The following is a 27,770-nucleotide window of genomic DNA, read 5'->3' on the forward strand; positions in this document are numbered from 1 at the left end:
TGCGCGTTCCAAGGCAGAGACAGACAGACCCAGAGGGCGCTGGTATTCGCCCCTGCGGATCACCCAGCTGTCGGGGTGTGAAGTCAGGAAGAAGATGAATCAAGAAGGGGAAGGCGGGGGCGAGCCTCCAGAGGCTGCACCCCGTCATCTCCCGGGCCGCTGGAGCCCTTTCCTCCTCCTCCCCCCACCTCAGGCTTTCTGAGGAGCTGTTCTTGCATGGCTTTCGAGGCCCATCTTTTGCACGCTCCACTCCCAATAGCGGGCTGCCAAGGACCTTGTCCAGTTCTCTGAGCGCCGCCTGGCACACCTCGGCGACACCGAGAGCTAGGACCGCGCTTTAGACGCCTCTTTCCCCAGCTCGGGCCTTCAGCTCCGCCTTCCTGGCCTCCTCGATTTCCTGAGACCCTTCCCACTCAGTGGCCACCTCAGCCACGTCCTCTCCATAGCCGCCGCTCAAAGGCGCCACCGCCATCGAGCTGCGTAAGTCCGAAAGCCTCGCCCCCATCAGTCACCCCGCGACCCCCAGGCCGCGTCCCACCCTCGCGCCCCGGGACACCAGCACCAACCCCGGCTCGGGTCTCCGGTCAGGAGAACCGCTGCGAGAACTCACCTGAACCTCGGCCGCCGCGCGCCGCCGGTCCCCGGCCGGCTCCCCGCCCGGACGCCCGCCAGCCCGCCCGCTGCTCCAGGCCGCCCCGCCCCAGCGCGCCTCGCCTCGCCCGCGGTTCCCCCCACCCCCCCGCGCGCTCCCACTTCCGGGTTCCGGAGGGGTCGGAGGGGAGGGCTGCAGCGCGCCAGGGAGGAGGGGCGCTCCGGGTCACGCCCACTAGGGCCACGCCCCTGCTGTTCGTGCGGCCCTGTTTTCAAGCTCCGGTGAGCTGCGAGTGGCGGGCAGCTACAGAGCCCTGCCCCCTCCGAGCGCGCTCCCAAAAAAGCCGGCTCCTCGGCGTCGCTCGCTGGCACGCCCCGGCGCTCCGCGGTCCTGCCTGCCTCCTAGCGGGCGGAGTCCCTAGAAGCGGCTCTTCGAGTGGAAGGCGGGAAAATGGCGGACTCCTCGGAGCGGGGCGCGGGGTGAGTTGGGGGCGCAGTAGGGCAGGATTTAGGGGCACCGGAGGGCTGGCCAGAGCCTGGGCTGACGGGTGCCCGAGCGGGAGAACGGGGCTCCTTAGAGCCACTCCCCGAATCCCTCCCAGCCTGGAGGCCCAGGCTCTGAGCATCTCCTCTGTGGCTCAGAGTGGACTTGTGCGTGGTACTTTGGTGTTGGCAGCAGGTAACTTACCCTCACGGTTCCTAGCTTTTGCATCTAGGGGCGCGCTCAACCTCCTGAGTTGTGTGTGCTACTTGTTCTGTTTTGGTTCCAAGACAGGGTCTCTTGTAACCCAGGCTCGCTTTGAACTCTCCAGTTCCTGCCACTCTTCCTGCGGGGATGACTAGGGTGCCCCCCCAGCAGCAGCTGGACCAGTCTGCTGCACCACAGCACTGCGGGGATTCATTCTTGTTAGTGAGCTTGGGAAGTATTGGAGCCTCGATCGGTATTTTTCTTAGAATTTCAGGTTTACTTCTTTCCTGAAAGGAGTTTTGTAGCAATGATAAGGGAAGAGTCGGGGAGTTACAAAATAATCGCTTGAGAGTAAAGGTCTGGAAATTGATAAAAATCTACACCTGGGCGGGTTGATGCTAGTGGCAACCACAGGTGACGGGTCAAGAACTCTCCCACCCCACCCGAGCTTCACTAGAAGCCTGCCAGTCAGCACAGGCAGGAGGTGGTGGTGGAAGAATCCCGAGTTCAAGGACAGCCTGAGTTACCAACTTGAGGACGTGTCTCAAATGAACCAGTTTTTGTTTTTGTTTGTTTTGTTTTGTTTTGTTTGTGTTTGGTTTTTTTTTTTTTTTCGAGACAGGGTTTCTATGTAGTTTTGGAGCCTGTCCTGGAACTAGCTCTTGTAGACCAGGCTGGCATCGAACTCACTGTGATCCACCTGCCTCTGCCTCCCTAGTGCTAGGATTAAATGCGTGCGCCGCCACCACCACCTGGCCAGTTTTCGTTTTTGTTAGTAATATTTCTTAGACGAGCCTCTCTGCCAACACAAATAATTTCAATCAGACCAAATTAGACTGAATAAAAGATGCCCATGTTTGATGCAGCGCTCCTGAGTGGCACCAGAAAAGCATGGTGAGGGGAAGAGAGAGAAGGGGAGACCACGTGTTCATATTTTGAGTGGCAGCCTAAAAACCCTGTGGGAGTGGTCCTGCCCCTCCCTGGGGAGGCTTGGTGGGCTTTCCCAGGGGAGGGGGCTTGAAATGGATGCCAGGGGCTGGGATGAGGCTTTCACCCAAACATCCCAGACTCTTGGATATAGGGACCCTACTCAGGTCTGGCTACTTCCTGCGAGCATGGAGTGACATTGGCAAGGGGGGAGTTGGTGGGCTCATGAGAGGCCTGGCTGGAGCAGCTTCCCGTTTACTGTCATCCTGGAGACCTCAGGCAGCTGTTGGTTGAGGGAGATGAGAAGGCAGGTGGCATTTGTTATCATTGGCCCTATGAATGGGGCTAGCCATGGGAAGTCATTAACTGCCAGAAAGAATGGGACAGAGAAGTGCCCTAGTTGTACAGGTGAGGCTCGGGTGTACAAGTGGGACACACTAGCAGATAAAACCAGATTTTAGTTGTTAGGTGTCCTTGATCCAGGAGAGTTGGTACCAGTGGTGAAGTCCCAGGAGCTGGTGCAGGTGTTGGCCTTGTCTGGAGAGCGCTTTGTAAGTTGGTCTTGGCCCAGATGGCCAGAGTGACCTGTAAAATATGTGTGAAAATGGGTGGCATTAAAACAGGCTCTGGAGTGCTGGAGAGATGGCTCAGAGGTTAAGAGCACTGACTGCTCCTCCAGAGGTCCTGATTTCAATTCCCAGCAACCACATGGTGGCTCACGGACATCTATAATGAGACCTGATGCCCTCTTCTGGCCTGCTGGCATACATGGAAGGAATGTTGTATACAAAATAAATAAATCTAAATATTAAAAAAAAAACAGGCTCTGGAAGACTGTTAGTTGTTTTTTTGTTTTTTTTTTAATTATTATTACCAGATTACCAGACCTGATTTTTTTTTTTTTTTTTTGATTTTTCGAGACAGGGTTTCTCCGTAGCTTTTTTGGTTCCTGTCCTGGAACTACCTCTTGTAGACCAGGCTGGCCTCGAACTCACAGAGATCCGCCTGCCTCTGCCTCCCGAGTGCTGGGATTAAAGGCGTGCGCCACCACCGCCCGGCCAGACCTGATTTTTTTTTATTGGAAAAAAAAAATTTCCGCCTCCTCCCAGCCTCCCATTTCCCTCCCCCTCCTCCCACTCCTCTCCCCTTCCCCCCACTCCTCTCCCCCTCCCTCTCCAGTCCAAAGAGCAGTCAGGGTTCCCTGCCCTGTGGAAAGTCCAAAGTCGTCCCCCCTCCATCCTGGTCTAGGAAGGTGAACATCCAAACTGGCTAGGCTCCCACAAAGCCAAAACATGAAGTTGGATCAAAACCCAGTGCCATTGTCCTTGGCTTCTCAGCACCCCTCATTGTCCGCCATATTCAGAGCGTCCGGTTTTATCCCATGCTTTTTCAGTCACAGTCCAGCTGGCCTTGGTGAGCTCCAATAGATCAGCCCCACTGTCTCCGTGGGTGGGTGCACCCCTTGTGGTCCTGACTTCTTTGCTCATGTTCTCCCTCCTTCTGCTCCTCATTGGGACATTGGGAGCTCAGTCCGGTGCTCCAGTGTGGGTCTCTGTCTCTGTCTCCATCCATCGCCAGATGAAGGTTCTATGGTGATATGCAAGATATTCATCAGGATGGCTATAGGATAGGGTCATTTCAGGTTCCCTATCCTCAGCTGCCCCAGGAACTAACTGGGGACATCGCCCTGGGCACCTGGGAGCCCCTCTAGGTCCAAGTCTCTTGCCAACCCTAAGATGGCTCCCTTAATTAAGATATGTGCTTCCCTGCTCCCCTATCCAACCTTCCTTTATCCCAATCTTCCTTTTTCCCCAAGTTCCCCCCATCCTCCCCTTCTCACTTTTCTCTCCCCATCTCGCCTTACCCCCCTCCCATCCCACCCCCAAGATCCCAATTTTTTGCCCGGCAATCTTGTCTACTTCCCATAACCAGGAGGATAGCTGTATGGATTTCTTTGGGTTCACCTTCTTATTTAGCTTCTTTAGGATATCAAATTATAGACTCAATGACCTTTATTTATGGCTAGAAACCAATTATGAGTGAGTACATCAAATGTTCATATTTTTGGGTCTGGGTTACCTCACTCAGGATAGTGTTTTCTATTTCCATCCATTTGCATGCAAAATTCAAGAAGTCATTGTTTTTTACCGCTGAGTAGTACTCTAATGTGTATATATTCCACACTTTCTTCATCCATTCTTCCATTGAAGGACATCTAGGTTGTTTCCAGGTTCTGGCTATTACAAATAATGCTGCTATGAACATAGTTGAACAAATGCCCTTGTCATATGATCGGGCATCTCTTTTTTTTTTTTAATTTTTTTTTTTTTTTTTTTGGTTTTTTGAGACAGGGTTTCTCTGTGGCTTTCGAGCCTGTCCTGGAACTAGCTCTGTAGACCAGGCTGGTCTCGAACTCACAGAGATCCGCCTGCCTCTGCCTCGCGAGTGCTGGGATTAAAGGCGTGCGCCACCATCACCCGGCTTCCGGCATCTCTTGGGTATATTCCCAAGAGTGGCATTGCTGGATCCAGGGGTAGGTTGATCCCGAATTTCCTGAGAAACCGCCACACTGCTTTCCAAAGTGGTTGCACAAGTTTGCATTCCCACCAGCAATGGATGAGGGTATCCCTTCCTCCACAACCTCTCCAGCAAAGGCTATCATTTGTGTTTTTGATTTTAGCCATTCTGACAGGTGTAAGATGATATCTCAAAGTTGTTTTGATTTGCATTTCCCTGATCGCTAAGGAGGCTGAGCATGACCTTAAGTGTCTTTTGGCCATTTGAACTTCTTCTGTTGAGAATTCTCTGTTCAGAGCAGTGCCCCATTTTTTAATTGGGTTAATTAGCATTTGAAAGTCTAGTTTCTTGAGTTCTTTATATATTTTGGAGATCAGACCTTTGTCTGTTGCGGGGTTGGTGAAGATCTTCTCCCAGTCAGTGGGTTCCCTTTTTGTCTTAGTGACAGTGTCCTTTGCTTTACAGAAGCTTCTCAGTTTCAGTAGGTCCCATTTATTCAAGGTTGCCCTTAATGTCTGTGCCCATATGTTGTAGGGTACTTTCCACTTTCTCTTCTATCAGGTTTAGTGTGTTCAGATTGATATTGAGGTCTTTGATCCATTTGGACTTGAGTTTTGTGCTTGGTGATAGATATGGGTCTATTTTCATTCTTCTACATGTTGACATCCAGTTGTGCCAGAACCATTTGTTGAAGATGCTTTCTTTCTTCCATTGTATACTTTTAGCTCCTTTATCGAAAATGAGGTGTTCATAGGTTTGTGGGTTAAAATCCGGGTCTTCTATACGATTCCATTGGTCGACTTCTCTGTTTTTATGCCAGTACCACACTGTTTTCATTACTGTAGCTCTGTAATAGAGTTTGAAGTCAGGGATGGTAATGCCTCCAGAAGTTCCTTTATTGTATAAGATTGTTTTGGCTATCCTGGGTATTTTGTTTTTTTCATATAAAGTTGATTATTGTCCTCTCAAGATCTGTGAAGAATTTTGATGGGACCTTGATGGGGAGTGCATTTAATCTATAAATTGCCTTTGGTAGAATTGCCATTTTTACTATGTTGATCCTCCCAATCCAAGAGCATGGGAGATCCTTCCATTTTCTGGTATCCTCTTCAATTTCTTTCTTCAATACCTTAAAGTTCTTGTCAAATAGATCTTTCATTTCCTTGGTTAGAGTTACCCCAAGATATTTTATGCTGTTTGTGGCTATCGTGAAAGGTGATGCTTCTCTGATTTCCCTCTCTGCTTCCATATCCTTTGTGTATAAGAGGGCGACTGATTTTTTGGAGTTGATCTTGTATCCTGCCACATTACTAAAGGTGTTTATCAGCTGTAGGAGTTCTTTGGTGGAGTTTTTGGGGTCGCTTATGTACACTATCATATCATCTGCAAATCACGAAAGTTTAACTTCTTCCTTTCCAATTCGAATCCCCTTGATCCCTTTATGTTGTCTTATTGCTATTGCTAAAACTTCAAGCACTATATTGAAGAGGTGTGGAGAGAGTGGACAGCCTTGTCGTGTTCCTGATTTTAGTGGGATGGCTTTGAGTTTCTCTCCGTTTAGTTTGATGTTAGCTGTCAGTTTGCTGTAAATAGCTTTTACTATATTTAGGTATGACCCTTGTATCCCTAATCTCTCCAATACTTTTATCATAAAGGGATGTTGAATTTTGTCAAATGCTTTTTCAGCATCTAATGAAATGATCATATGGTTTTTTTTTTCAGTTTATTTATATGATGGATTACATTGATAGATTTTCGTATGTTGAACCAGCCCTGTATCTCTGGGATGAAGCCTACTTGATCATAATGGATAATTTTTCTAATGTGTTCTTGGATTCGGTTTGCCAGTATTTTGTTGAGGATTTTTGCGTCGATGTTCATGAGTGAGATTGGCCTGTAATTCTCTTTCCTGGTTGAGTCTTTGTGTGGTTTTTGGTATCAGAGTAACTGTAGCTTCATAAAAGGAATTTGGTAATGACTCTTCTGTTTCTATATTGTGAAATACATTAAGGAGTATAGGTATTAGGTCTTCTTGGAAGTTCTGGTAGAATTCTGCATTGAAACCATCTGGTCCTGGGCTTTTTTTAGTAGGGAGGTTTTTGATAACAGCTTCTAATTCTTCGCGACTAATAGGTCTATTTAGATTGTTCACCTGGTCCTAGTTTAACTTTGATATATGGTATTTATCTAAAGAAGTGTCCATTTCTTTTACATTTTCCAGTTTTGTGGCATACAGGCTTTTGTAGTAAGATCTGATGATTCTCTGAATTTCCTCTGTGTCTGTGGTTATGTCCCCCTTTTCATTTCTGATCTTATTAGTTTGCATATTCTCTCTCTGCCGTTTGATTAGTTTGGATAGGGGTTTATCAATCTTGTTGATTTTCTCCATGAACCAGCTTTTTGTTTCATTGATTCTTTGGATTGTTTTCTGTGTTTCTATTTTGTTGATTTCAGCACTCAGTTTGATTATTTCCAGTCTTCTACTCCTCCTAGGTGAGTCTGCTTCTTTTTTTTCTAGAGCTTTCAGGTGGGCTGTTAAGTCTCCAATGTGTGCTTTCTCTGTTTTCTTTAAGTGGGCACTTAGTGCTATGAACTTTCCTCTTAGGACTGCTTTCATAGTGTCCCATAAGTTTGAGTAGGTTGTTTCTTTATTTTCATTGAATTCGAGGAAGACTTTAATTTCTTTCTTTATTTCTTCCTTGATCCAGGTGTGGTTCAGTAGTTGACTGTTCAGTTTCCATGAGTTTGTAGGCTTTCTGGGGGTAGCATTGTTGTTGAATTCTAACTTTAATCCATGGTGATCTGATAAGACACAGGAGGTTACGAATATTTTTTTGTAACTGTGGAAGTTTGCTTTGTTGCCGAGTATGTGGTCAATTTTCAAGAAGGTTCCATGAGCTGCAGAGAAGAAGGTATATTCTTTCCTATTTGGGTGGAATGTTCTATAGATGTCTGTTAAGTCCATTTGATTCATTACCTCCATTAATTCTCTTATTTCTCTGTTAGGTTTCTGTCTGATTGACCTGTCCATTGGTGAGAGAGGAGTGTTGAAGTCTCCTACTATTAGTGTGTGCCGTTTGATGGCAGCCTTGAGTTTTAGTAATGTTTCTTTTACATACGTGGGTGCTTTTATATTAGGGGCATAGATATTCAGGATTGAGATTTCATCCTGATGAATTGTTCCTGTTATGAGTATAAAATGTCCCTCTCTATCTTTTCTAATTGATTTAAGTTTGAAATCAACTTTGTTAGAAATTAGTATGGCCACACCTGCTTGTTTCTTGGGTCCATTTGCTTGATAAGCCTTTTCCCAGCCCTTTACTCTGAGTAGGTGCCTGTCTTTGTGGTTGAGGTGGGTTTCTTGTAAACAGCAGAATGTTGGATCCTGTTTTCGTATCCAGTCTTTTAGCCTGTGCCTTTTTATAGGTGAGTTGAGTCCATTGACATTAAGTGATATTATTCTGTATGTTTTGTGTTTTGATTATTATATGGCGAGGAGATGTTTTTTTTTTTTTTTGGTCCAGTCTATTCGGTGTTCTGTATACTTCTTGAACCTTCAAAGGAATATCTTTCTTTAGGCTGGGAAAGTTTTCTTCTATAATTTTATTAAATATATTTTCTGGACCGTTGAGCTGTACTTCTTCTCCTTCTTCTATCCCAATTATTTTTAGGTTTGGTCTTTTTATTGTGTCCCAGATTTCCTGAATGGTTTGTGATGAGAATTTGTTGGTTTTGCTGTTTTCTTTGATCAGTGTGTTTACTTTCTCTATGGTATCTTCAGTGTCTGACATTCTTTCTTCTATCTCTTGTAATCTGTTGGTCGTACTTGTCTCTGTAGTTCCTGTTTGTTTACCCAGATTTTCCATCTCCATCCTTCCCTCGGTTTGTGTTTTCTTCATTACTTCCATTTCATTCTTCAAGTCTTGAACCGCTTGCCTTACCTGTTTGATTGCTTTTTCTTGTTTCTCTTGGTTTTCTTGGATATCTTTGAGCAATTTATTCATTTCCTCTACCTTTTTGTTTGTAATCTCTAATTGTTTATGGCAATTTTTCACCTCCTGTTTAAGATCTTCTATTATTTTCATATAATTAACTTTTGAGTCGATTTCTTCTAATTCTTCTGGAGTAGGGTGTACAATTCTTCTTATTTTGGGATCCCTGGATTCTGGTGATGTCATGTTGCCTTTCAGGTTGTTTGAGAAATTCTTGCATTGGTGCCTTCCCATCTCTTCCTTCAAATGGAGCCAGGAGAGGCCTGATATCTTGGTCCAGTCTTTGCTGTGACTGACTCTCTGGGTGTATCTCTTCAGTGTCGAAGCAGGAACCGTCCCATCCAGATGGAACTCCTCAGCACCAAAACATGGACGTCTGGTAGTCCAAAGACCCGCAGACAAAAGGGGGAACTTGGGGGGCAGGGCGGCGACTAGTAGAACACAGGAGACCCTGCCGCACAAGCTGAAGGTGCGCGCCGTGCTCCCTTTCGGGGTTCCTTGAGGCCTGTCCGGTAGGCAGGCACTCACCGCTCTGAGTGGGTAGCCTTAGTGTAGGAGCAGAAAACTGTTCCTGAGCAAAGGACCTTGCAGAAAACGTAGGCTTGGGGAGGGGGAGGTTGTGTGTAAGAAAGACATCCCTGCAGAAGGAGCTGGGGGAGGGGGGTTTGTGCTCTCTTCCGGGACAATCCCCCTGGATAGCACACACTTACCTGTCCAGATGGAACTCCTCAGCACCTAAACAGGGCCGCCTGGTAGCCCAATGATCCGTGGACAAAAGGAAGAATGTAGCAGGCAGGGCGGGGTCCAGGAGAGCACAGGAGACCGTGGAGCACAAGCTGAAGGTGCCTGGGCTCCCTTACAGGGGATCTTGAGGCCTGCCCGGTAGGCAGGCACTCACCGCTCTGGGTGGTAGCCTTAGTGTAGGAGCAGAAAACTGTTCCTGAGCAAAGGACCTTGCAGAAAACGCAGGCTTGGGGAGGGGGAGGTTGTGTGTAAGAAAGACAGCCCTGCAGAAGGAGCTGGGGGAGGGGGGGTTGTGCTCTCTTCCGGGACAATCCGCCCCTGGATAGCACATACTCACCCGTCCAGATGGAACTCCTCAGCACCAAAACAGCGCCGCCTGGTAGCCCAATGATCCGGCCAGACCTGATTTTTGATACAGCACTAGAACTTTTTCCAGAAACTTGTAGGTATCTGTAAGAGAACTGGAACAGATTTTCATCTTGGTGTCATAGCAAAAGGCTATTGCTTTAGGTTAAAAGGTTTGCGCATTTTAGAAGACAATTAAAGGGAATTGGAAACTCTGGATTTTTAAGATACACCTGTTAATCTGAACTATGAAGCCTTGAAAGAGGCACACCTGTTTGTATTTTAGCAGGAAACTTCAAATGAAGTAATGAGCTACCAGTACCTTAAGTTGTCAAATGCCATGGATGAAGTAATAAGTTAACAGTACCCTAAGTCACCAAATGCCATTAGACAGATCTAAGGGGATAAATGGGCAAAAATGAGACACCTTTTTTTAGCTACGCAGGCAATCCCAAGTCTCTCCTTAGTCCTCGGAGAACATCACCTGGAGGCAGTGATTGCCGTTAGCTGCTGGCTACAAGAGGCCCCAAGATTTTCCTGTGGGGGGAAGATTTAGTCCACCTGTCTTGGCAGGATGAGAAGATCGAGTCCCTGGGTGGCATCCAGGAAGCTCAAGAGGTGGAAGGCCGCTTTTTGGGGTGTGGGTGTCTTTGCCAAACCCAAAGGCAAGCCTCAAGGAGGAAGATCTTTGTAACCACGTATCTTCTTGGAGGAGCTATAGGGTGCCGTGGGAGCTGGCATGTCTATGTTAGAAGCTCTCTTGTCAAATGCGGTACTCTCAGATCTGTAAAGGCACTTGAGAATATATTTAAATGTTATATTTAAACTGGACATATGAGCTAAATTTAGGCATGTATTTTATCCAATTAGTTACAGCTTACCAATGCTAGTAAATGTAAGACGATTAAAAGGAATATTTTAATAAGTCAAAGAATACTAGCACACTGTCACAGAACTCCCTGTGGAGACCCTGTGAGCTTCCAGCTCACAGATCACAGAGATCTGAATGAAAAATGAGGACGTGGCCCAGCAGTGGTGCTACAGGCCTTTAATCCCAGCACTTGGGAGGCAGAGGCAGGTAGCTCTCACCAAGGCTTTTAAACAGAGAAATCCTGTCTCAAAAAAAAAAAAAAAATAGCCGGGCAGTGGTGGTGCACGCCTTTAATCCCAGCACTCGGGAGGCAGAGGCCGGCAGATCTCTGTGAGTTCGAGACCAGCCTGGTCTACAGAGTTAGTTCCAGGACAGGCTCCAAAGCCACAGAAAACCCTGTCTCCAAAAACCAAAAATAAAATAAAATAAAATAAAGAAAGAAAGAAAAGAAAAATGAGGACATGACTGCTGCAACGTATATGGTTGAGGAGAAGATTTATTGTAGATATGAGGGAAAGTACAGCCAGAGGCATCAGGAAGAGTCCATACTGATCCTGCCCAGCAGCCTGAATCAGGCCATGAGAAGAGAGAGAGGGAGCAAAGAGAGCACTAGAAACGTACAGACCAAGTGGACAAAATGGCTGAGTTATATAGAAAAGAGAAGCTGGGGAACTTTAGGGTAGGGGCAGGGTATGCCTGCCAGGCTGGCTCTGTGACAGGCACTGGGATGCTGAGAGATGATAAGTTAAGTAGGCCCCTCACTTAAACACTTGACCCAACGAGGTCCACCTGCTTCTGCCTCTGCCTCTGCCTCTGCCTCTGCAGCTTATAGGCTTGCACCACCACACCCAGCCCCAGGCCAGCTTCCTTACTCGCAGGTAAAGGTGCTGCCACCAAGCCTCATGGCCTCAGGATTCCCAGGACCCAACTACAATAGTCGTCCTTTGCCCTCCTGTGTGTCAGAGGACGTGAGCACCACATACTGCATCAGATTTAAGAGGCCGGTGGGTGGAGCCTCCTGACCAGCGCTACACCTCAGACTTCCAGCTCTTTACACAGGTAGTGATGGGCATAGGACAGGTCAAGGCCATGTTGCTGAGGCCTCCATGACTGATGGGCAGACCCCAGGGCATCCTGAGGGACCACAGCAGGTGCACCTGCCCTGCTTCCCAAGGCCAAGCCCCCACCATCTGTAGGCTTTAGGAAGAAGCCAGCAGCAGAGGCTTGAGACCCCCAGAGCTGGACTGCTGGGGACTGAGCTCAAGTCCTCTGTAAGAGCAGCAAACTCTTTATCCTGCGAACTGTCTGTCCATCCCTGGGCCAGCCTGGGCTGTGGCGTGAGACCCTGTTTGTGGGGTGTGTGTGTGTGTGTGTGTGTGTGTGTGTGTGTGTGTGTTAATTATCACTGAACAGCCTGACAACCTGAGTTTGTGTCCCCAGAAGCCACGTAAAAACTGGATGCAGTAGTGCCTGCACTCCCAGCACACCCTACAGGGAATTGGGAGGCCAAACAGGAGAGTCTGCAGGGGTGAGGACTGGCTAGCCTGGTATACGCAGCCGTGGATGAGAAGGTGGAACGTGACCTATGTTGAGATTGTCCCCTAACCTCTCTGCAGGCACCACGGTATGCACAGATGGTGGAACTTACACAGCTGCACTCACACAGACACACACAGAATAAATAAAAATGAAAAATATTTAGAGAATACAACTATTTGGTGACATATGAGCGATGTGTGACCCAAAATGTGCTATGTCAGCAAAGTTTTGTTGCCACATGGCCCACCCATTGTGTCAGCTTTGGTACTAGAATAGCAAAGTTGAGTAGTTGCTGGTCTTGACACAGTGACCGGGGAGCCTAGAAAACTGACGCTTTGCAGAGAAAGGCTGTGTCACCGTCCTCTCCCCAACCTGCCATCTCATCCCTACCGTTGGACTCTTCCCTCCTGTCTTCTCCAGCCCCTGTGCTTGCAAATCCTCAGCCCCAGCCCTTCCTAAGCCCTCCCACCTCTCTGGCTGTTGTCACACCAGCCTGATGAGACAGGGATCTTCCTGGTCGGGAAGCTCTGATCCCTGTGGGCCAGTGTTCTACTGCCTTCAGGAGGAAGCTGGTCTTGTGGGGGTTCCACCTCCTGCTTGTCTAGGGACGACCTTCACATGCCCCGCTGCAGCTGACAGAAGGTGGCTCTGGCCTCTGCAGATCTTGTAGCTGGATGAATAGCACATCTCTCTTCTCTCTTGTAGGAAGCCCGCAGCCACTGGTGCCCCCAAGACAAAAGGAAGAAGAGTACAAGGTGAGCACTTTAAGGAAAGTGTTTTGTTTTGTCTTCATCAACGATTTTTGTTTAATTTTTTTATTACATGTGTATTGATCTCTTTGGAGGGGTGTGCATATTGTATCATGAGTATAGAAGTCAGAAGGGAACTTGTGGGAGTCAATTTGTCATCAATCAAGCTGGGCAGCAAGCAAGTGCCTTACATGCTGAACCTTACTGTTCTCTGAGAAAGTCTCATGGAGCCCAGGTTGCCGGTCAGCTCCTGATCCTCCTGCCTCAACCTCCCGGGTGCCATCTAGTTCATGAAAGGGGTTCTGGGGGCAGGGGAGACAGAGACAAGTCTGAAACTTCCACTGCTCAGTGGCATGCCTTTGGGGACTCGGGGTTGTCTTTGTCCCTGAGGTGTCGTGTGACTGTAGTTATCCTTTGGAGAGTTGAAGTCCCTCGAAAGTGTAGCTCTAGATGTGCACAGGCCACAGATCCAAGTTCATTCAGAAACCTGTGGAGCTGCCCGGTGTGGGTGCTTGAAGAGCAAGTGCTCCTCAGCCTCATAGGCTCCTTTTGTGTGTGTGTGTGTGTGTGTGTGTGTGTGTGTGTGTGTGTGTTACACTTCGTGTGGGGCAGGTAGCACACGTGCCATACACATGGGGTTAGGCATAATTTGGGTGGTTGTTTCTCTCATTGCACCATAGGAGTCCAGAGGACTAAACTCGGACCCTCAGGGTTGACAGTGATCACTGGACCTGGTGGGGTTTGGGGCTTGGGGTTTGGTCTTAGGGATGGAGCCCAGGGCCCCACATTTGCTAGGCAAGCACCTAACCACTGACCTATATCCTCAACAGATTTTTTGTTTGTTTGTTTACTGTGATGGCAGAAGTAGAATTGGGGCCCTCACTGTGCCAATTGAGCACCGTGCCACTGAGTGACCCCAGCCTGGCAGTTTTGTGTGTAACCTATGACATGTTTGCGTGCTGCCTGGTTTTATTAACACTGGCCAGGCCAGACGCCCCAGCCGCCGCCAAGGGGGCCTGGATCTGTACGTGAGTCTCATGAGGGTCCCACCCGTGATAAAGGCTGGAGTGGGTGGGGAGGAAAGAGCATGGACATAGGCCTCCCCAACCCAAAGGTACAGAGTCTGACATGGCTCACGTGTGCCCCAGCTTCCCTGCCCCTGGGCTGCTGTGGGCTCTTCTCCTGTCTTTAACTTTATTGTTACTTTTTAATCTGCTAGCTTCATTTAATTGAGAAACATGAGTGGTCGAGGTACAAACAAACACAGACCAGATGTAATGAGAAAGCTGGAGTCTTCCATGGTTGGCAAACAGGGTCTGGGAGCTGGCCTGGGCACATAGACCTGTGGGCCTGTTTATCCTGGCTGCAGGCTCAACACGTTTAAACTGAACCAGGGTCAGATTCCTACATCTGGGCTGTATTTTCCAAGCTTTTTCCTGGCACAAGCCCCAGGCAGAGTCTGACTTGGCCTTTTACGTCCATTATCTATGCTCTCAGAGCCTCTTCAGGATCTCAGCGAGAACCCCCAAATCCATGCCAGCATGGCCATTCCCTCACAACAGTTAACATCATCTAGGGTTACAGGAGTGGATCTTTATCCCTCTGATTTAAAGATAGGAAGGTGGGAATACTAAGACCACGGTGGGCAGCCCAGCTTTACTGTACTGAAGCACAAACAGAGATGGACTCCACCAGAGAGGGGTAGACCCAGAATGCTGTGGGATTTGTTGTTTTGTGTTTTGGTAAGTGGGAGGGGGTGTGCACATAAATGTAGATGCTCTTGGACACCAGAGAGAGTGTTGAATCTCCCAGAACTGATGTTACAGTTGCAAGCATCCCTGTGGGTGCTGGGACCCTAACTCCAGTCCTCTGCAAGAGCAACAAGCGCTTAACCACTGAGCCATCTCTCCTGTTCCTTTTTTAAAAAATTGCACTTATTTACTGAAGGTGAGGGGGATACCAAGGTGCGCATATAGAGGTCAGAGGAAGGCTCTTGGGAGGCGAACCAAGGTCATCAGACTTGGTTGCAAGCCCTCCACCCAATGAGCCATCCCACTGGCCCCTGGCTTTCACGGTCTAGAATATTTCTATCTTTGAACTTACATGGCACTTGCTGCTACTCCAAGGACTCACGTACAAGAGACGTTCCATCAGTGTCTTATGAACATTGAGTGTCCTGTGAAGGTACTAGATGCAGTAGCTGCCATGTGCATGCATGGGGAGACTGAAGGAGCCAGTCTGCAGCGGGCAGTAAGGCTGGTGCTTTTCCTGTCATTGGCCCCGGCTCTCCACTGTGGGGTCCTGCTCATGCTCTATGTCTTCATGCTGCAGTATTCCTCTTCTCTAACAAACACTGTGTCGTCTGCAGGAGGAAGAGTGGTTGAGTCCAGATACCTGCAATATGAGAAGAAAACTAAGAAGGTAATGGAGTCTTTTACTCTTGGAGCCACTAGGAATGGGTGGAGGGCACGTGGCAGCTGCAGCCTGATCCTGGAAGACACCACTGGGGCCTTTGCAGCCTCCAGGTTTTGGGCACAGTCCTGAGTCCCTGGTGAGAGTGACACCAGTGTCCATCAGTCGTATGTACCTCCTCTGCCCCTCCTGCTCTGGGGGCCTCTGTTCTGTCAGATCTGTCCTCCAGCACTATCCCTCCACACCCGGGAGGCTCCTGAGTGATGGGCACTGACAGCAGCACTCGGTGTGGGCCACAGGCACAGCTGGCAGGGGTGACGTTCACTTCTGCATCTTCCTGTGTGATACTTTTTCAGCTGTCAATAAGCAAGGCTGGCAGGTCTTCCTGAGGCCCCAAAAGCTGCAGTGCATTGCAAGAATGGGGGAAACATGTTGGGGTCAGCTGCAGGCTCATCCCTGTGGTGACACATCCCTGGAGCACAGGATCCAGTTCCTGGTTGTCTGTCAAGGCCAGGCAGCACTGCTGAGCACAGGCTTGGTTTATGACAATCAGAAGGTTATGTTCCCATCTGCCTGGCCTGTGCCCCAGGAAGTGTGGTGAGGGTTCCCAGGATTCCTGAGGCTGTGACTGGAAGTCTGGTTTAAAGGAAGGGATTCTCACATCACCCTGCAGACAGCTTTCCCAAGCTACTTATCCCTGCTTCCATTCACCTTGTGGCTGTTGCTGCCTTGAAGGCTTGGCCACAGTGCCCCCATGTGTCTATACAAGGCATTTTGGTTCTGGTAGCCCATCAGGTGACCTTGGTCTGGCTGGAGTCTTGAGTGTCTGTTGTCATGGTAACATTAGCCTGCTGCTTTCTCCTGAGGCTGAATGGATCTCAGAAGGGCTGGTCCTGAGTGGAGCCGCTTCCAGCTGAGCAGCCCTTTCCCTGATTTCAGTTGTGGATAAGGGGTGCTCGGGCTGTGCTGTGTGCTCCCATTCCTCCTGAACTGCTACACCATTACACGTTTCTCCCAGGCACACTTCCGTGACTTTAGTAGGTGTCTCCAAGGCAGTTGGTGGTGGGCATTGCTCTGCATTGGTCCTTGTTCTTTTTCGTGTGTGTGTGTGTGTGTGTGTGTGTGTGTGTGTGTGTGTTGCAGGTTTTACAACCATGCATATACACATGGATGGATGCCAGAGTGAAATCTTTCTTTTGTGACAGGATCTCACTGAACTGCCAGCTCTTGGGATCCTTTTGTGTTCCTCATCCCTTGCTAGGGTGAGAGGATCTTGTGGATTTGTTTCTGTGTAGATGCTGGGGATTCAAACTCAGGTCTTCAGACTTGCAAAGTGACTGCCAGACCACACACCACACAGCCCTGCTTGTTGGCCAGTAAATTCTCATTTTGTTGCTGGATTGTTTGTTCCAGTATTTTCCACCTTGGACATTTTCTCGCTAGTGAGTCAGGGTTTTCAGTGGTTAGCTTTCGTGGCCTGTTGTCAGCAGCCATAGGCAGCAGCTCTCGTGTCATTGAGCACAAGTTCTGAATTTGCTTTCAAAAGATCAATTAATATTCCAGCCAGGCGGTGGTGGCAGGCATAGGCGGATCTCTGTAAGTTTAAGGCTAGCCTGGCCTACAAGAGCTAGTTCCGGGAGAGATAGGGCTGTTGCACAGAGAAACCCTGAAGCATGATTAATAAATGCTCAGAGTCAGAAATTGGGTTTCAGTCTGAAGGTCTAAAAAGCAAAACAGCCAGCCACTGGCTCTTGCCTCTCCCTCAGTCTGAAATGGCAATCCTGCCTCCAGATTTCTCAGAATGAGACTATGTCTGAGAACTGTCTCCCCCATCTTATTCCTCTGTAGGGCTGGGATTAAAGGTGTGTGACACCATAATCTGGTCTGTAAGGCTGACCAGTAGGACTGTTTTTTTTTTTAATATTTATTTATTTATTATGTATATAGTATTCTGTCTGTATGTCTGCAGGCCAGAAGAGGGCACCAGATCTCATTACAGATGGTTGTGAGCCACCATGTGGTTGCTGGGAACTGAACTCAGGACCTTTGGAAGAGCAGGCAATGCTCTTAACCGCTGAGCTATCTCTCCAGCCCGCAGTAGGACTGTTTTACTCTCAGATCTTCAGGCAGTCTTTATTTATTAAAATACAAAAAACCCTATCTCAACCCTCCCCCAAAATAAAAGACCATTATGGATTTTTCTTCCTTTTTTTCTTTTATGGACAGTGTCTCTCTACATATTCCTACCTGCTGTGACTTATAGAGATCCACCCCTCTGCCTCCTGAAGGCTGGAATTAAAGACAGGGCCACCACATCCAACCGCGATTGTTGGTCATATGTTGTTGGACCTTCTTTAGACTGCCAGTTCCCAAATGATGGCACAGAGTCTTCTTATTAATTATGAAAGCTTGACCTTAGTCTAGACTTGTTCCCAACTAGCTCTGCCTGGTGGTGGTGGTGGCACACACCTTTAATCCCAACATTCAGGAGGCAGACAGACCTCTGTGAGTTCAAGACCAACCTGGTCAAAATTTCCAGGGCAGTAGGACTGTTTCACAGAAAAATTCTGTCTTAAAAAAAAAAATAATAACATGTCTGTATTAGTCTGCATTCTGCCGTGTGGCTCGTTCCCTCTCAGTACTGCTGACTCCCTCAGAGTCTCCCGGCTTAAGTACGAGAGCCTCTGATTCTTCCCGAGTTCCCTTCTCTCCCCGGAAGCCCCACCTGTTCTCTCCTGCCTAGCTATTGGTCTTTCGGGTTCTTTTTAACCAATCAAAAGGCGCATTGGGCAGAGACACATCTTTACAGTGTACAAAAAGATTATCCCACAGCAGTCAGGTGTGTACACAGACCTGTTGATGGCTCTCAGGCCTTCATGTGCCAGAGCCCAGCACCTGCTGGGGATTGACTGCATGGGATCCTGAGTCAGCGTCGGGGACGTGCTGGCATGGGGGTCTCAAGACCTGAACCCTGTGACTCTTCTTGGGTTCCCACAGGCTTTCGTGTATGATGTGTGAGGCTGACATCTGGCTTCGGCACATGCCCCTTTTAGTGTGGAATTCTTAAGGGTGTGCTTTTGAAACATTTTAATTGGCATTGAGTGTACAAAGAATGAGATTCATGGTGACTTTTTAAAAACGTAACTACATTTTTATTCATTAGAGTAGGGTTCGGGCCAACTGTACATATGGTTGTCAGAGGACAGCCTGTGGGAATTAATTCTCCCCTTCCACCACATGGGTCCTGCGCATCAACTTGGTTTGGCAGTCTTGGTGGCAAGCACCTTTACCCACTGGCCCAACTTTTTGATTTTAGCTCCTGGTGCTAAAATTGAATATAAGACTCAAACACACTAGGCAAGCCCTTTCCCAGCACACTATTGAGAAGGGTACATCGGATCCCCTGGAGTCACCACATGGTGCTGGGAGTTGAATCCAAGTTCTCCTCTTAACCACCGAGTCAACTCTTCAGCTCCTGGTCACACTCTGTCCAGTTACCTTCACAGTGGGTTCTTCAGTATCTGACCCTAAACCCCACAGCCCTTGGCTGGAGTACCACCCGGGGGAGCCAGGTCTGCGTGAGTGTGTGCTCCCTTATGCAGATTGGTCTGCGGGGAGGGCACAGGCACAAGCAGTTTTAGAGCATGATGACCCCGAGTTCCGGAGCCAAGGCCACAGCAGTCCCTGTGCGATCGTGGCCAGGGTGGTCAAGAGCCCCACTGTCAGGCAGGCGAGAAACGGAGCTTGCACTTTATTCTTCACAGCTGATTCTCTTTGTGCCCTTGAGGGCCTGGCTGGCAGCACCTATGCAGGGTGGAGTCTGCTGCCTGCTGGCCTGACACCTAGGGCCATTGCAGGTGGTTGCCCAGAGTGACCCTCAGACTTGGCAAACTTCTTTGCTCTAGTCTGAATAGGCTTGGGTAGTTTTGACAAGGAGTAGGTTTTAGTTTTCCTGTTCCATCCTGCTGCCTCCTTATTTCCTACAGAGGGCCCCCAGACCCAGTGGTGCATGAGAATGAACCATGATACAACCCCCACTGTGCTCCTTGCCTTTCTTGTACCTGACAGCCGGGCACCAACTGCTGCTGGTGGTGCCGCTGCTGTTTGTGAGCTTTGTAGACTTAGGCCAGGGAGAAGTCAGTGTCTCCTGAAGTCCAGAGTAACCTGTGTAGGAGTCAGCACGTCCTGAGAGTGCCATAGGAAGTCGGTCGCCAGCCCCTCCACAGCACACGCAAACACACCCATCGAGATGGCAGTCCAGCACGTGTACCGTTAATTCCCATGTCTGATGAATGTGGCTGTCCACTGTTTGACTGTCCCGTGTTTGCCGTCTCAAAACTCCTCTTCTCCGTCTGACCTTTAAGCAAATGCATCAAAGGTCAAGTGGCCTGACCTCTGACTGTCTGTTTACATAACAGGCTTCTGTGTCTGCTGGAGAGAAGTCACCAGAGGGAAGAAAGCCCAGCACATTTCAGAAGATCAAAGGTGAGTCCTGGCTAGGGTTGGAGGGGTGGGACTCTGGCAGCAGGGAAGGAGCTGCCAGGCCTCCCTCAGGGCAATCAGGACAACCCATCACAGACTGTCCACAGTCCAGCCTGATCCAAACAGTCCCTCAATTCCCAGGTGATCCTAGATTGTGTCAGGTTGTCAGTGAAAACTTAGCATCAAGGGTCTCTGTCAGAAAGGATGTGGTTCAAGTGTGTGATGGGAGCAAGCCAGAGTGTCTGAGGCCCAACCATATGTCCACAGAACTACTTGCGGATCCAGGAGCTGCTACTTGCTGTCAGTTTAGGATGCTACAGAAATTATAACCAATGGGGTGCCTGACATTTGGACACTTGGAAGGTGGTGGCAAGATCAGAAGTTCAAAGTCATCCTTGGCCACGTGGGCTCCATTGAACCAGGGTGTGCATGAGACCCTATCTCAAAACACAGGAACAAAAATTTCTCTGTTCCCAGGCAGGGATGAGAGCAGCACATGAGCCTGGCTAGGACGTTCTCATGTGCGGCGTGAGCACCGCCTGAAGACGGGCCAGTCAGGAGTCAGGACCTGCCTGGCCTAAACAGGTGCTCACCTAACAGGGACTGACTAGGGTTAGGGTGTATGCAGACATTTTATTTGGATTTTGGCTTCTGATGGATGAACCACAGCCGCTGGTTGGCCCTTGGTGCACAGGATGCCCCTGGCTAGCATCTAGTTGGCCCAGAGGTCTGCAGTACCAAAGCTGAGGAACGTTGTTTGTTTGTTTTTGTTTTTCTCATTTTGTCGTCATTGGTTCTTGTTCCTGATGCCTTGGCACATGTGATGTCCGAGGACAACTCTGGAGTTCTCTCCCTCCAGCTTCCTGCGAGTTCAGGGATCGAGCCCGTCATCGGGCTTGCCAGGCAAGGAAGTGTCTTTATGGGCTCAGCCAGCCAACCATCCCATTTTTTTTCAACAGGGCCTCATGTACCCTCGATTGGCCCAGAAGTTGCCTTGTAGCTGAGGACAGCTCTGAATTCCCAAGTGCCAGGTTGGGCGTTGAGCATAGGAGCTACTAACTTCACAGCTCCAGGAGCCTGGAAGGCCACTGTCACCGCTCCACCTGGCTGTAGAAAATGAAGTTTCTTGACTCTTCCCTGCTCAGCCCTGCTGTAAAAGCAGAAAATAGAGTCCTTCCCCACCTCTCTCACAGGTCACCACTTTGAATGGATTCTTTTTTATATTTAGGATTTGAAGATTGTGGAGTATGGGTGTAGCCAGCCCAGGGCTTGTCCAGCAGGGAAGGATGTGCCCTCCACTAAGAAGAAAGACTGAGCCTGATAGCACCATGTGCCCGTTAGTCTATTTCTGTGGCTGTAACAGAATGCCTGTGCCTTAGAAGTTGACAGGTTTTTATTTGTTCATTTTTGAGGCAAGGTTGTCCTATAACTCATCGAGATCCCCCTGCCTCTGCCTCCTGAGTGCTTGACTAAAGGAGTGTGCCACTAAATTCTGCTTGGTGGTAATTTGTTCTTCCGAGATGAGATTTGTTGGGACTAGAGAGAAGGCTCAGCACGGGCTGGAGAGATGGCCCAGAAGTTAAGAGCACTGCCTACTCTTCCAGAGGTTCTGAGTCCAATTCCCAGAAACCACATGGTAGCTGACAACCATCTATAATGAGATCTGGTGCCCTCTTCTGGCCTGCAAGGATACATGTAGGCAGAACATTGTATATCTAGTAATATTTAGAGAAACGGGGGTGGGGGAGTAAATCTTTTTTGTTTGTTTTTCTTTTTTTTTTTTTCCCAAGACTGGGTGTCCTAGTTGTCCTGGAACTCGCTCTGTAGACCAGTCTGGCCTTGAACTCACAGAGACCTGCCTGCCTCTACCTCCTCCGTGCTGGGATTAAAGCCAGCACCGCCACCACCTGGCAGTGTGTTTTTCAAGACGTGGTTTCTCTGTATAATCCTGGTTTGTCTTGGACTTAGTTCTGTTAGACCAGGCTGACCTTGAACTCAGAGATCAGCCTGCCTCTGCCTCCCAGGTGCTAGAATTAAGTGTATATGACCTTAGGATTAAAGGAGGTGGCCCCACAAAAAAAAAAAAATCTTAAAAAAAATAAAAAGGTTTCTGCCATGTGAGATGACTTGGCCAGTAAAGATATTGGCTACATGCCTGGTGACCTGAGTTCAGTCCCTAGGACCAGCGTGGAAGGACCTCAGCCCAAACAGTCACACTCAACACAGTAAATAACTTATTAAAAACAAGGCAATTAAAGAGGCTATCGAGCTCACGGTTCGGTAGTCTATGCCCAAGAACAAGAGACCTGAGAAGCTGCCCCTCGCCTCAGCTGTGGAGCTCACAGGCCCAAGAGTCTAGCACCCACACATCCTGGAAAAAAGAGTCCTGGTGGCCCCAAGATGTATTGAACCAAGGGGTGTGGGCCCAATGGCACTGACCATGGAATTCTTCTCTGGGCAGAAGACAGCCTGGTGATGGGAACAGGAGGCCTGCAGTCCACCATGCTGGAAGGGCACAGCACAGCCCTGCCCTGCCTAGACCTGTCATCCATCAAAGGTAACCGGTTTCTTTTAGCCCCTCGGAGGCCGAGCTTGTAAGGATGGCCCCAGCTTTGGGCAGCCCTTGTCGCAATTTTGAATCACTGCTGTGAGACCAGCATGTCCCTTTCATACACACCAGGCCTGGGAGTGGGTCCCAGGTGTTCTCTCCTGCCAGGCAGGGTGGCAGATCCCAGGTGGGGTGGCGGCAGCTGCATCTCCAAAAACTAAGGGAAAGAATGAAATGGTCTATTTTAGACACAAGCATGTTTAGGACGGCTCCCCAGCTAGACAGGACAGTGTCAAAGAAAGCTGAGTCCACGTCCTGTACCACTCAGAAAAAGACACGCCTTCCCAAGAAGAGACAGGTGAGCACTGGGGGAGCGGGTGGTGGGTAGGTCTGACTCTCGGCAGCCAGTCCTCCAGGATGGAGGCTAGGGCTGTGGTGTCCATGGGTCTTTGCTCAGGTCAGTGTGCCCATATACTGAGTGAGGAGACACCCATACACTTCTGGGCAAGATGTGACCTGACTCCATCCCCAGCCCCGCGGACACTATTTGTATTTGAACCTATAAAGTACACAGAGGTTGGGGTTCTGCCATGCCCGGAAGAGCCAGGTCAACATGGCTTACTGGGAACTGAACAGCAGGACCCTTACAGGATCTGCAAGAGACCATGGACATGATGGAGTCTCAGACACTGCTGCTGACCCTGCTGTCTGTGAAGGTGAGCTTAACTGGGCCTCACGAAACAGCGTGTGTCCTCTGTCACCTCCCCCACCCCACCTGAGTTGGTCTTGCTACCCACAGATGGAAAACAACCTGGCTCTGCTGGAGGAGAAGGCTGAGAAAGACTTGGTGGCCTTATGCCATGAGAAGGAGCGTCTACAGCAGCTGGTGCTGGAGATGCGGCGCCAGCTGCTGCTCCAGCAGAAACATCAGGAGCTGGCTACCATCCTGGATGCCCAGGTGGGTTTGAGCATGCTCCTGAGGCTAGGGGTGCATGAGGGAGCCAGGATCAGGATGCCACCACTCACATTCTGCCCGCCCTGCTTAGGCTCCTGATACGAGTGTAGTACTGTGTATGGGACACCTGTCTCTGCCACACAGTCTGCAGAATGCTTGGCACCTGCCAGCTTTGATGTTGTCCCACCGTGGAGCTTAGCATAGCAACAGGGCCCCGTCCAGGGCAGGTCAGAGGGGGTCCTGTTACCTGGAGGCTGGCCCTTCTTGTGCGAGTGAGCGGTGTGTCTTACAGTGTCCCTTCTGCCTGCAGATGGAGGTGCTGGGCCCTCTCGAGGCTGTAGCAAAGCGCTTCAAGGAGCAATACAAGACACTGGCCACAGCCTTGGATGCCACTCGACATGAGCTGCCCGTGCAGGGCATCCACATGCAGGGAAGTGGGCAGGAACTTCTAGGTAGGAACAGTCTTGCTGTGTGGCATTGCCTCAGCAGGAAGAAGCCCCAAGGCTCACATGCACCATATTCTAGGTGCCTCTACCCTGGGGTGGTGTTGGAACCCGTGTGGAACAAGTAGGACACAGGCAGCTGAGTCAGGATTCCAACCCCAAGCTGGACTTCACAGCTGGAAGACTCTGGGGGCCGGGTGACCTATCTACTGGCCCTGAGCCCTGGGCCCTACCAACAGGGTGGGGGTGTTGAGAGGTCACTTGAGGGATTCTCTGGAGCAGACATCCTCATTAGGACTTTTTAGCTGCACAGCGTTTACTCAGCCTGGGCTATGTAACAAATGAAAAAGGTATAGTGACCTTCATTTATTGTCTGACTCTTGGGAGACTGTGAGTTCCAGGCCAGCCTGAGCTACAACACAGTGAGACCCTGGCTCCATAAAAGAGCACAGTGTTGACCTGGAACCTGTAGCGATCCTCCTATCAAACTGCCCCTAGCAAGTCTGTACCCAGCACAACTCCAGTGAGGTGAGGACACAGCAGGAACAGGTCCCTTAACCCTCATGACCATGCTGGGTTGTGTGTGGTGCGGGTCTGTGCCTGGGACACACGGCTGCTGCAGATACCAGAACCTCAGCACTTTAGATCTGGAGGCCAGGAAGTGCAGGTCCAAGCCACATCTGGTAGTGGAAGGTCAGAGGGTGAGAGAACAGAGCAGCGGCTTGCAGCCTGAAGCCCCAGCTCCCCTGGTCCACAGGAGCCTCCTGGGCAGCAGTCACAGAAGCACCTGTGCGCGCCCCACTGGGTTTGTCTTCCCAGCATGCACTTGGCACCCACACTCCAGGGACGAGTGAGATCTCCTAAGATCCCTCCCTTTGGCTCTGTTCCCTGAGTGTGAGAGAAGAGCCAACTCTGCACAGCTCAAACAGCTGCTGCTTTGGGCACCGGAGTCCTGCTAACAGCCTGTATCTCCACAGATGATCTGGAGCCTGTCCTAAAGACCACCCTGCAGCTCCTGGGCGAGCTGGGCATCTCCTCCCCGGACGCCAGCGGGCAGGTGCCAGATGCCAGCATGCAGGTGTCATGCCTGCTGGAGGAACTCAGGGACTTGATTACCAAGAAGGACCGAGAACTCTACAGGTGTGGGTCAGACCTCCCGCATTCCCCTCCATCCTTTTCCCTTTCCCCTCCATTCTTCCCCCTTTCCCCTCCATCCCTCCCCTCCTCTATCCATCCTCCCTTTCCTTTCAGTTGTGTTGCTGGAGGTGGAACCCCGCCCAGCTGCCATCTCAGGTGAAGACTGTTTGGGCTTTTGAGGACTCAGCTATTGAGTGCCTCACTACTACCGCACTGTTCCACTCCTAGCCCACTTCTGAGTTCTGAGACACTGGGACCTTGGGTGCAGTGAAGCCATCGATTCATACTGTGCCAGAGTCCAGCAGAGTAGGACTGGGGACAGTAGAGACCTGAGGTCACCACGGGCAAGGAAAGCATCCTACACTCAGTCTCATGCCCTAGACAGGGCAGCTCCGGGCCAGCAGGGGACAGAGGGAGCCTTTTCTGAGTCTGACAGTTGCTCAACACATGTTACACATCATTCAGAAGTCAGTCTTAGGGGCTGGAGAGATGGCTCAGTGGTTAAGAGCATTGCCTGCTCTTCCAAAGGTCCTGAGTTCAATTCCCAGCAACCACATGGTGGCACACAACCATCTGTAATGGGGTCTGGTGCCCTCTTCTGGCCTGCAGGCATACACACAGAATATTATATACATAATAAATAAATATAAAAAAATTATTAAAAAAAAAAGAAGTCAGTCTTAGCAGGATGTTTGGGGGTTTCTTTTTGTATGTTTTGTTTTGTTTCTAGACAGAGTTTCTCACTCTGGAACTCACTCTGTAGATCAGCCTGGTCTCGAACTCAGAGATTCACCTGCCTCTGCCTGCCAAGAGCTGGGAGTGAAGCTGCACACCACCACTGCCTAGCCAGTCTGGTGGTTTCTTGAGGGACATTGTTGTTTTGTGTGTTTTTCTAAGACAAGGTCTCAATCTGTAACCCAGTGTGGCTTTGAACGTGCAGAAATCCTCTCACCTCAGCTTGCAGAGTTCTAGAATGGCAGGTGTGAACATCACACGTGTTGGGGTTTTGTTTTTGTTTTTTTTACGTATTTTTATGTTTGGGCACGTGCATGCCAAGGCATGAGTGTAAAGGTCAGAGGACGGCTTTGGGATCTGTTCTCTCTTTCCACTTTGTGGGCCCCAGGGATCAGACTGAGGTCATCAGGCAGGCTTGGAAGCAAGCACCTTCACCCACCAAGCCATTTTGGCCACCTCCAAAAAAATGCATTTAATGAGATACCCATAGGAGTTCTCAGGGATTCTGAAGCACCGTACCTAGCGCTGGCCCACAGGATGGGTCAGCCACCACCCACATGGAACAGAGACTGAGGATGTCTCCCTGTGCTTGTGACCACTGTATGGCCGCAAGTTTCCCCTGTCAGTATCCGAGCAGTACAGATGTACCTGGTATTCACTCTTGGACACATGCCCTCCGTCATCTAGGGGCTCCTTAAAGTCTTCAGACACCTGGCCTTTGACCATGTGGTAATGGCTGAATCTCACATCTAGCTTGGTACCAACAAGGTCTCCTCACATAAAATTTGCCCACTGTTGAGGGTGTGGGGCACTGAGGTCCCAGGGGAACAGGAGGATGAAGGATGCATTCAAGGCTCGCCACACAGCTCTTTCCTGCTAGGCCTGGGGGCACAGATCTGTCAGCTGTCTCAGCTGCTTGGGGGCAGAGGCAGGAGGGTCATCAGTTTAGGGTCAGCCTAGGAATCTTAGGTGCTGTCTCCTTCAAAAGAGGGAGAGCTGGGGACGGAGGGAACTCAGTATACACAGGCCCTGCTTCTGTTTGCAGCACCATATGGACACATGCACACTTGCCCCCAAGTTTGCAGCCACCCTTGTTAACTTCCAAAGACACCATTAGGGTCCTGAGTTCAGCCAGCAAGGAAAGCCTGGTGTCCTGAGTTCAGTCCCCAGGATCTGTATGGAAGGAGAGAACCTATTTCTCTAACAAGTTTGTTTTTCTAAGATCTCCTTTAGAGTTCTTGGCCAGAGGCGAAGTTGTCCCTTCTTTTTCTTCTGCCCACAGGATCTTTGGTTTAGCTATGGAACTTTCCACCCAGGCCAGCAAGGAGGCTGCCCTGATAAACCAAGAAGCCTGGGAAGAGGCCCAGGGCACCCCAGCCTGCGGCCAATGGTACTTCGGTCCAGAGGCCACAGACATGACCACTGCTGTAAACAAGTAGAGAATAAATGTCAGAACTTGAGTCTACAGTTCATTCTATGTGGCATAATCATTCAAGTGTAATTTAAAACAGTCTGAGACTGTGATCGTGTAATGAGAAACAAACAATTTCATATTAATGAGAACCCATTTGCCAATAATTCTGTCATTTGTAACTTGAATCAGTCATCACCCCTGCAAATAACCCTTTCAAGACATTATTTGCAGGGGCTGGAGAGATGGCTCAGAGGTTAAGAGCACTGATTGCTCCTCCAGAGGCCCTGAGTTCAATTCCCAGCAACCACATGGTGGCTCACAGCCATCTATAATGAAATCTGATGCCTTCTTCTGGCCTGCTGGCATACATGGAAGAAATGTTGTATACATAATAAATAAATAAAATCTAAAAAAAAATTAAAAAGAAAAAGACATTATTTGCAATTTTGTCCTCTGCTTTCTGTCCTTGATGTTGTGAAAATGGCTGTCTACTGTTACAGGAATGAAAAGAGATCCCATTCAAACACCTTTTGTGTTTCCACTTTCAGTGAAAAATGTTTTTCAAACCTGCAGCTGGTTATTTCTGCAGGAGTTCCCACTTATGCTCAGATTTGATTGACATTTTGAAATGGCAGCTTTTCATGAAAAGCTGTTAACTTGTAGAATTCAGTTATGGCACTA

General features: G+C 49.3%; 2 protein-coding genes across 19 annotated transcripts in view; one reads left to right on the forward strand and one right to left on the reverse strand.

Annotated features, from left to right (window-relative positions):
* Myo9b (myosin IXB) overlaps positions 1 to 675 on the reverse strand; it is an 88,138-nt gene extending 87,463 nt beyond the window's left edge. For 9 of the 17 annotated variants that reach the window (XM_041674148.1, XM_041674143.1, XM_041674138.1 and 6 more), the window contains exon 1: positions 611 to 675. The gene's annotated coding sequence lies outside the window, so the exon portion shown is untranslated. The remainder of the gene's footprint in view (positions 1 to 610) is intronic. The other 8 variants (XM_041674152.1, XM_041674145.1, XM_041674146.1 and 5 more) reach the window with 2 other exon arrangements.
* Positions 381 to 27,438, forward strand: Haus8 (HAUS augmin like complex subunit 8). Of its 2 annotated transcripts, none has more exons than XM_041674154.1 (11): positions 381 to 480; positions 12,920 to 12,969; positions 15,332 to 15,384; positions 19,794 to 19,860; positions 22,319 to 22,414; positions 22,654 to 22,763; positions 23,056 to 23,121; positions 23,205 to 23,363; positions 23,671 to 23,812; positions 24,781 to 24,943; positions 26,958 to 27,438. In XM_041674154.1, exons 5-11 carry the CDS (start codon positions 22,333 to 22,335, stop codon positions 27,112 to 27,114), a joined length of 879 nt encoding a protein of 292 aa, XP_041530088.1. In that variant the 5' UTR covers positions 381 to 480; positions 12,920 to 12,969; positions 15,332 to 15,384; positions 19,794 to 19,860; positions 22,319 to 22,332; the 3' UTR covers positions 27,115 to 27,438. The 2 variants fall into 2 exon arrangements, with proteins under 2 accessions (XP_041530088.1, XP_041530087.1); XM_041674153.1 differs by lacking the exon at positions 381 to 480 and adding an exon at positions 917 to 1,071.
* Positions 27,439 to 27,770: the final 332 nt, after the last annotated feature.

This window comes from Microtus oregoni, unplaced genomic scaffold (assembly GCF_018167655.1).
Source record: "Microtus oregoni isolate MIOR12 unplaced genomic scaffold, Mior012 000025F_ref0000491, whole genome shotgun sequence".
NCBI classification, from domain to species: Eukaryota; Metazoa; Chordata; class Mammalia; order Rodentia; family Cricetidae; genus Microtus; species Microtus oregoni.